The 9,957-nt window shown below is 46.0% G+C and overlaps 1 protein-coding gene across 1 annotated transcript in view; it reads right to left on the bottom strand.

The window, feature by feature from the left end:
- Nucleotides 1–7,614: 7,614 nt before the first annotated feature.
- The window catches only part of RCOR1 (REST corepressor 1), an 82,750-nt gene continuing 80,407 nt past the window's right edge, over nucleotides 7,615–9,957 (bottom strand). The window contains exon 12 of the mRNA XM_075426587.1: nucleotides 7,615–8,271. Within this exon, the coding sequence (XP_075282702.1) occupies nucleotides 8,230–8,271 (42 nt within the window). The 3' untranslated portion in view covers nucleotides 7,615–8,229. The remainder of the gene's footprint in view (nucleotides 8,272–9,957) is intronic.

The raw sequence follows: 9,957 nt of genomic DNA, 5'->3' as shown, positions 1-9,957 counted from the left end.
CAGCAGCTGACATCCTGGTGCAAGTTCAGACTCGAAATGCACAGCCGGCACACCCTTACACACTGATAGCACATCTCTTCATCTTCCGTACCAGAGAGCTGCTTGGCCTCTGCAATGCAAACTACAGAGACAATCAGAGGTAGGTACATCTCCCAGAGCACCCTTCCACCAGAAGCTGTAGTCCTGCCAACAGTACAAATTCCTGCGACTCAACACTACTACTCTTCTGGAGCAAGAGAACCTGCTGGCAGTGAGGGTGGACCTGACTGGCAAACCAGAGCTTGCCGAATACCCTTCTGTACCAAGAAGCTGGGAAGAATCTGCTGCCGTGTGGAGTTCAGCTCAGTAACCATGGCACCTCCTTTGCATACTTTCAGAGTTTGGGATTAATGGAGAGATTTGGCCCCAAACCTGGAAGAATCACCTCACTAAGGTTACGGACAGACTAAAATTCAGCCTAGTTTTCTCTCCCATCAACGCTGCCTTTACCTTAACCCCTGAGCCCCAGGGTGCCATTTACAGAGAACAGCCACAACGCCCAGCCCTTCTCCCACTTGCCCAAGCTCACTGGGTGCCTTCCTGTCGTTTCCATCCGCTCGGGCAGACTGCTCTGGAGGGTGAACCAGCATCAGACAATACCCAGAGGAGCGTTTCAAAGCATTGGTGCGATGGCACCATCTCCTCGCCCAGCACTGCAGTGAGGGGTCTGAGCCCTTGGCCCCTCCTGGGGTTCAGCCCAGGCAGCCACAGCACTGGCATCACTAAAGGCCCAGCTTCCACATCTGAGACGGAGCCCTGGGCTCTGCCTATGACCTGTATGTAATAAAGGAGAGAAATAAGCGCTTTCAGGACATATGTTAGATCAGTTTTCAACATCTAATTCAGGATTAAATTAATTACACCCTAGAAAAGCTTATTTCTCTCTAAGGGATTCTGGACAGCAAGCTCAGGCAGCAATATCCATGCCCTGCACCTCATGACTGACTGGTCAGGCACAAGTCTTTCTCTGGCAAACCCATGGCGCCCATTCTTCTGTTTTATTAATTCACCTAATTCTCCTTTCCATCGTGACTTATTCTAAACCTTGAATACACTAGGCAGTGTCAAGAAATCTGGAGCTGCCTAGATCTCCTATTCATCTTTTTCTTTTCGAAATCAGTTCAGTTTTGTCAGTCACACAGTATCATCTTCTATTTTAAAAGCTTATTCAGGTCTCGCTAAGCCATACAGTTGCAGATGCTAAGTGTCAGACAAACTATATCTGCTCCCCCAAAGCGTGCAGATGGGGACAACCTGCTCCCAGGGCACACGCGCATCTTTTATTTCCATCATCTCCCGCACCTTCTCCCGTTCTAGACCACCCAACTAAGTGTCTGTCCAGAACCAGAACAAATGTCTCAGCCTCTCCCTCACCACTGGTGGCGGCTGGAAACACACAGAAGCCAGCACGACGTGCGTCAGTTCTTCTCTCAGTCCCATTTCCCGACTTCCCCAGGGTAAACTCCTTGGCTGACCAACGTTCTTCCCCACCTCAGAAGTCCCTGCCCTTTGCTGCCCTGGTTAGCCCAGGCCTGCAGCCTTTGCCATGCAAGCTTCTCCCCTGTCAGTCGGGGAAACTTCCAGGTGATTTCTCTATCGTTGATAAAAGTTCTGACCTCCTGTACACCACCGTCCTCGAGATTTCCCTTCCTGATGATGTCAGAAAGGAGTTCCCTTAACGTCTAACAGTAATTCTCCCCCCGCACTTCTACAGCAAATGCAAACAATTCCTCTACCACTGCCAGCAGTGGAGTTTGCTGAGTTTTGGGGGGTGGCATTTGGTTTGGTTTGGTTGCAGGTTGTTTGTTTTTCACATATGCACATGCACATCTTTTTTTACTGTTTGCTAAAGGCAAGACCAGAATTTACATCCGCTCTTCTTAGTTCAAAGACTACTTGGGTGGGCAAGGCAGAGCACGGTGTAGAGGGGAATGAGATGACAGGTTTGATACCCAGTTCTCTCTCAAACATCACACTGTATCTTTCAGACTGGAGGTTGGTTTATGAAATAAAATCCACGCTCATACTGTTATTTCATAAAGCTGATACTTGTGGATTAGATTAAGATCTCGGCACACAAACAGCACCAACACTGAACCCCTCCAGGTCAGCCTGAACTCCAGCTCCTATGCCAAGGGAGAAGCGCTCGGTGCCGCTGTGTTGCTCGTACTCCACAGCTTGCAGAGATGGGAAAGGCCTGGATGAGGCACATGTGTTCTGGAAACTAAAGTGTCCCCATATATACATATTCCCATTTTTAGTTAAGGTCCAAAGCTTAATTAAGGTCAGACTTTGAAGTCTAAACCCCAGTAGCTGCTGGGGTGCTGATGCCTTAAGACTCCGCCACTAGCAGTTATCAGACAGCAATTTGTTTACGTAGGAGACAGGCTGTCAGGAATACAAGGCGCAGCATTTGGACTCCATTCAGCATTAACTCAGCACTGCATTCCCCTCTACAAGTCCATACCATTACTCAGTAGAAATGTAGCACCTGTGTTTTGAAAGCCGGTAGCGTTACCACTCCCTTACCTTTGCTTCTGGACTCCTCAGGAGGTTCCGCAGGTACGTGTTTGGGCAGAGGAGGTGCCCGTTCCCTCACCTGCTTAGGCTCCCCGATCAAAAGGAGGGGAAGTTCCTGCTTTTTTAATCTGTTTCTCCTTGTTTTACTTTGGGGTGGGGGGGCACATGGGCAGGAAGGGCTGCTTTGTATTGAAGGTCAAGGTCAAGTCAAACAACTCCGCTAGGAAAGCGGATCACTACCTCACAACACTGGTATCGTATTCTCCACCACCAGGAAAATTACAAAACAAGGAAACAACTTCAACTCTTAAAAATGCTGCCTGTGCTTCCAAAACCCCCAGCCCATCCCCACCCCCTTGCTTTACAATGCAGAAGGGCACGACTAATTCCTGCGCTCTGTATGCTACAGTACTGGAAACCACCACAGGGCCTTGCTGTATTAGTTCTGCTGCCTTAGCACACGCCAGCAAAGCAGAAAACTGCCTGTCATGTGTCCCGGGTGGACACCCAGGCTCACACAGCACTGCTGGGACCCGACCTGGTGAATGCAGCAGGACAGCACAAAGCCCTTTTCCCCTAACTGCCCTGCGACGTCTCACCTGTGCTTCTGCACTTGGGGCTTGGTTGCACCCAGCACGTGAAGACAGAAAATATCACCTTCCTGAAACTCCCAGGTTCAACCCTAAGATCTCCTGCCATTTTGAGCATCTGTGACAGCAACATGTACACACTGCTAAGCTCGAAGGGCAAGGGTCACAACTTTCACTGCAGGACAAAGATGACATCTTGTGAAGTTGTACGGCCACGTGCTCACCCACCACATGCAGCAGGCAGCGGCTTATTCTTCAAGTCGTCACTACAACAGCGACTAACCTTGTCAGCCAGTCTCCATCCGCACCCCTAGAGCTAGACTCCAGCTCGAACCCCTCCAGACAGTCGGCTGCAGGCGATGCCCGTGCCAGCGGGGCTGCAGTGAGCGCAGCTGCGTGGCCCCACAGATGGAATTTGCCTCACCACCAGAAAAGGAGCAGCCATCTCGCCAGGGCTGCCAGCTTGAACTGCAGCAGGCCACCCCAGCTGCCAGCAGTCAGCTAATGGCTGCTGGGGGTCCCCGAGGCCAGGACCCTGCCCGCCGACGCCAGCAGCAGCCAACCCGCGCTCCACTGACACCCACGCGCAGACGGTGCAGTACGGGGAGGGGACAGTTCTCCTGACCAAAATTTGAAAAGTAGGGAATCAATTACGTTTCCGAACCGTGTTTTATGTCAATAACATTTTACTACACATTTTATAACATCAATGGCTTGAAAAAATTTTATTTGATGTCAGCAAACATTGGAAATCATAAAAAAATGAATTATGTAGAATTTCACGAAGGAATTTACCCCACTATAATTCCTCAGTACAGTAAAATAATTCAAAACCAAATGTTACTTTTCAGTGGCTAAGCAATTTTATAATGCTATGAACATTCATCACAGTAAGTGTGCTGAATAATAGAAAACAGGCAAAAAAGACATTTAAAATATTACTTACAACAGTTTTATTACAACGTACTTTCTTTAAAATCCCAACAAGTATTTCATCACTTCAAAAGCTATACAGCATTTCCATTATATTTGCAAACTTAACCTTATACATCTTTTAAAATCTTGAAAAAACTTCTTTTAAGCAATCTATAAGCAGTTAACAAAATTGATAAAATCTACATATGGAATACTATACACTCCAGTATAAATTTTATTTTAGGAGAATATGAATGTAAACACTCATTATTATACAACATGCATAGACTATACTGACCTTCCATCTTCTGAACTGTAACTTTCACTGCAATTGTGCTTTACTATCAACAGGAAAAGCTGCATTAATCCCGGGAGTGGCAGAAAGTATTTGCTTTAGGAGCATTGCACAACATCACTAGATTTTGACTTGCTGAAGACAAGCTGAAGCTAATAAAAATCACTCTTCTTTTTTCTTTTTTTGTAAAGAGCAAATATCAGGCCACTCATCGCTGAATGGGCTATGCATATTTTTATATAGATTTGAAAAAAAACGCATTATCAGAAAAATATCCTACGATGTTTTTGCGCTTCACTGACTTGGAGATTGATGTTCACAAATCCAGTGATCAAGTTAGTGTAATGCACTGTTTGGCTCATATTTGGTGTGCAAGAATACCAACAGCATATTAGCGATTTAGAGAGTAAAAACTGAAATTTAAAGTGACAATGAGCGTATTTTAATACATCATGTTTCAGATGTATTTGTACAGGAAAGAAAAATGTTTGTCAGGACATTGCTTTAAGAGAGTAAGAGTTTCACTCTTATATTAACTATTAAAAAAGTGTTCTAGTGGATATTTATGGGGTCTTCCTGGTTGCAAACTTGTAAAAATATATTAAGAATTCATTATCCCCATTGGTATTAAATATATGAAGACACAACCATTGTGGTCGCACTACCAGTTATGGCTACTATGGTCTTAAGCATCTGATTGTACATTGTTGCTATATTGTTAAGCACAACTGAGGCATGTATATTTTTTTCCCTTGGTTATAGGATTATATTACAAAAATTGATCACTGTTTCAAACCAGTTGACACGAATATTCAAGTAACAAGGTTGTTTTAATGGATAAGTGAAAAAAGAAGTTACCTAGCACTTTACACAACTACATAAAAATTAAATAGAACAAATGAAATTTGTTTATGCATATGCAATACGCTTTTATATCTTTAAGATCTCTAAAACTAAAACTTAAACTATCATTTTCTTTAACGATACCATATTTTGCACAATAACTTATACTTAGGAGAAATAATTTCCCATTTTCCACAAAATATATATAATTATGACATTCACATTGATAGTTTAAGAAACGAAATTTAAGTGAATATTCTATCTTATGCAGTTATCTTTGTGGACCCTTCTAATCAGAATGCAACCAGCTGATGTATCTAATGCTTGACCCATTTAAAAAAGAAGAGGGTCTTCACCTAAGGGAGACCAAACCCTTTAAACTTTCAAAAGCTAAAATGATGTTATCGCATTTAAAAAGATAGTTGAAGAGAATGTAAAAAACTAAACGTTTAAAATACTGTGCTATTATATTGTATGTTGTCAACTACAATAATATAGCAGTCAGCTGAAAAGTAATTAAACAACTTTTTTCTTCCTAATATCACGAATGTGTTTTCCCCTACCCCTTGGGGATGAAGCCAAAACACAACTTTTCTGATAGTAAGATGGACAGATTTGAGGGCAAAAAACGATGAAAAGTCCTCACAGAGAACTTCACGCACCAGCAGAGGCCTCTCCCGGTAAGTTCCACCAGCTGGGATGCGAGCTCACCCAACCCTCTCACACTGGTGAGGACCCGTCCCCGTGCACTGGTACCAGCAGGAGGTTTAATGCTAGTTTAGAGTTTTTCTAACGAGCGGCATTGCTTTATACCAGAACTGCCATCTGAATTCACAGTGCTATTTGCCCATCTTTAATCCTGATTCACACTGGCTAACAACTAGTGTCCTTTCCCACAAGAGACTCCCAATTCCAACTGGCGCAGGACTGAAGGAATGTCTGCAGGGCCACCGCCAGAGCTGCCAGTTCACACCAACAGCTGTGGAGACGCTGCCACAAACTTGGGATTACAGGTTTCCAATACAGAGGACAGGGAATAGCTCCCTTCCATCCTCCCATCACCTCAAAGGATCTCTCTGGAGCTACCAGAACGAAACTGCTCAGAAACAGCGGCAGAGTGCCTGAAACAGGCCCTTTCTGAGCTCCACGCTCTGGCTTGCCCTAAGAAATACTCACCTGCTCCTTCACCTGCGTGCTGTTGCTCGACTTCTGATGTTGAATTACTTTTCCTCACGCAAGGCCCGAGGAGGAGACCACCTCAGCAGCACGTGAGGCCACCTCCCCTGTCTTTCCCTGGGTTGTGTCTGTGCTGCAGGAGGTGCAGCGCAGCTTGGTAGCCAGCTGGCATCAGCCTCTCTCGTTTCGGTTCAGAGAGAGGAGCCATCACAGCACACAGCAGGGCACAGCCCAGCAGCTCAAACACCAGCACCAAGTTCGGGGCTAGGCTCTGAACTGCAGCACCTCGGCTGCAGGCCAGGACACGGACCAGCTCACTTCAGGTGGCGTTAAGAGAGGCTGGTGCCGTACATTGCTGTGTGCCATCTTAGCTTGAACCCTGTGTAGAGGAAGAGAGGCAAGAAGGTCCTTTCTTCCACCTGCAAAGACACCTGGTGATTTCTTCCCACATCATTAAATTAACCATTTTTAAATGCTTTGCGACTAGTGTTATTTTGCAGCTTTCCACTGGACAAGAAGTAATACTGCTGCTGCTAGCTTCTCTGAACAGTCTGCTCGGCAGTCAGCAACTACCTTGTTCAAGGTGCAAAGTCCTCATACAGGACTTTCAAGAACAGCTCCAGTTCAAGCCAGCTAGATAGGCCACAGCACAGGTCATCCGAGCAGAGGGCTGGGGATTTGAAAGCTGCATGCACCAAGTATTTGGAAAAGCACCTCTTAGATTTTTAAATTGCATATTTTGGTTCAGAACATGAAAGCGGTGTGTGCTTCAGAAGGGTTAAAATGGCCAGTGAAATTAATCCGGCTCTCCTCCACCAAACTTCCGAGAGACCAAAAACTACCTGAAGGTTGAATTTGGTGGTCCAACCCTCATCCAGACTTCCAGTGGGAGAAGTAGTTTGATGTCTTTGGCAAACAGCGCTCTGAAGAGGAATGAGACACTGGAACAGAGAGTGACCTATGGTAGCCAAATGTAAAAAGGCACATATTCCAAAAGGAGAGGCACCAGAGAAAGTTGTTTTGACTTAATCCCACAGAGGATCAGGAAAAAGAAAGTTGTGTAGCACTCATTTAACAAGCTACAATGCAAATGCTGAATGCCAGGGGTTAAATAGCATATCAAACAGTTTCAGGTTACATATTCCCTTTTGCACTAAAAGCCGTTAAAATATACAGGAATAAAATGCTCAATTAGGGAGCTTTCTACGAAGCAAGAACACACACATACAGTGGAAATAATTGCACAAACCAGAAGTTTAATGAGTTACATCTACAACCTTGGACCGACCAAACCTTAGAAATAACATTTCCTATTGCTTCGCGATGCTGTTAACATGCCCTGTCATTTCAGAATGAACCTGACGCTACTGGTGTGTGCACAGGCCTCTCCTTTATAGAAAGCTCGCTAATAATAGTGTCATCGTAAGAATACACAGGAAGCAGAGACCACAAGGCCATGCAGCAATAGGTACTTACACCCTACGGACCGAGTATTGTAAGAACTCCTAATGTGTAGAGTTATGGTAGGGCCGCTAAGGATCTCCTTGTTTTGCAGGTTGGTCAAAAGTTACAGACATGTGTTACTGGTTCTAGAAGTCCCCATGCTTAAGCAGGACGCTGATGAAATGGAGAGGTGAGCTACCTGGGTGCTTTTGAAAGAAAGTGGAGGCAGTATGGAGAAATGAGGGGAGATTAAGGCAGATGTAGCACAGGACTGGAAGCGTTTGCCTTTTTTTGGTAATAGCTGCTTGTCCACAGATATGATGCAGATGGCTGTCTGAGGTTTGCTAATACCTGATATCCTGGATAACACAGTAGTCAACACAAATTGTTCTAGGCTACAGCACCTTCTCACGAAGCAGATGCATATCTGACATCAAGAACAGAAGTAGCCTGGAGGGAAGGGGGAGGGGGAAGAAAAAGGAGACGTTTAGTTTAAAAATGAATACACATAGGCTGTCTTGCATCTCCAAACTTCACCCCAGATCCATGGTACTGAAAGTGACAAATTGGACAATCCTGGTAGCTTCCCCTCTTCTGAGCCACAGAGCTTCTGGGATTTGTTGGGAGTGTAAACATACAAGAATTAAGACTGGAGTTGAGACCGCTTTATAATCAGCAGTCTCACCTCCCCCCTTCAAAAACACACACAAAAAAGGAACTGTGGCCACTTGCTATGAAAACACACTGAAGGGGAAAGCCCAGAGTAGTCAGAGGGCTGGCGAAGCTTTTACTAGCCTGGCAGCCAGGCAGACAAGGCATGCCAGGGGAGAAAGCACCCAAGGGACTTCAGTGCAAGGCCAGCAAAGTCTTATCCTGGCTGCTGCTGACCGAGTCCACCTGACTTGACCAGTCGCCTGTGCAAGTGCTCTCAAGAGCAGGCACCAGCCGCATGGTACTGCGCAGCTCAGGAGGGACCAGGAACCCCCCTCCTAGCCCATTTAGATCACTTATGTGATAATCCTGATGACATTGCACTCTGTCCCCTGAACTGCTCAGACAGGCACCCAGTCAGCACCGTGCTTAGGTTACCTCTGAAGGCAGGAGCACCACATTTACAGCCACCCTAACAGGCAATGTCTGCTGTGCTCAGAGAGCATGGTGGCCATTAGATGTCTACTGTGCGACACCCTTATGTCCCTTCCTTGTGCATTTTTATGAAAAGCTGCAGGCTTGGTAGTTAAAATCTCCTCCATGCTGCCAGCACCTTCCTCCTCCCAGCCATGACACATCAGTTCCTACTGTCCAGAACAGGCTTCACCAAGAACCACAAGCCACATTGTGCTAGCATAAGGCATACATGGTATGTCACGGCTGGCAACTCGCTGCCACCCTGCCTGGCTCCTGCCTGTGACAGCCTGGGGCAGGCAGGCTCTGCCCTCATCGCTCATCGTACAGCAGGGCACAGCGAACCGCCTGACTCTCACAATAGCTGCCTTTTCTCTAGGCTTTGCAACTATTCCCACCAGCCTGTTGTTTTGGTCCGTTTCCCACCACTCCGCACGTGCTCAGCTCCAGTCCGGGCACTTTCCATCACTAGTTTGGTGATCACGACTGCTGCTCCACCAGTCATTTCACCAGACCTTGCTGTCATGCCTCCACTCTCCCTCCTCCTCTGCTAACTTGTCTGGGATCCACATTGCTCCAGTATCCATACACTTGGCCACATCTCCAGCACAACTCCAGTTCCCACTGCAACCGTTTTCCTCCTATCTCAAGTGAGAGTCCCCTTTTTTGACTGTAACTTTCAGGAGCAAGGGAGTATTTGAAAGCCGGTAAGAATCTCAGAGGGCTCAGAGAAGAAAAGGTCTGCACTGCCAACAGATACAACTCTACTGGTCACCAGTGACATGAGCCACCTGTCTTTCAAATGGGTGGCTATATACTAGTATACCATAGCTTCTTTGCTCCACCTCTCAATTCTGGAAGAATGGGACAATTCCACTCACACCCTTCTGAGAAGGCAAGTTTTGAAGTTTGGTTTTGCTCATCTGTCATACCTTTGGACCTAGTCCCCACATAAAAGCATCTTTGATTAATACATTATTAGGATTTGTGAAGCAATGAAGTTCTGCTCTC

Source organism: Opisthocomus hoazin, chromosome 7, assembly GCF_030867145.1.
Source record: "Opisthocomus hoazin isolate bOpiHoa1 chromosome 7, bOpiHoa1.hap1, whole genome shotgun sequence".
Lineage (NCBI taxonomy): Eukaryota > Metazoa > Chordata > Aves > Opisthocomiformes > Opisthocomidae > Opisthocomus > Opisthocomus hoazin.
The sequence above is the reverse complement of the archived record's forward strand: the minus strand, read 5'-3'. Positions and strand labels throughout refer to the sequence as shown.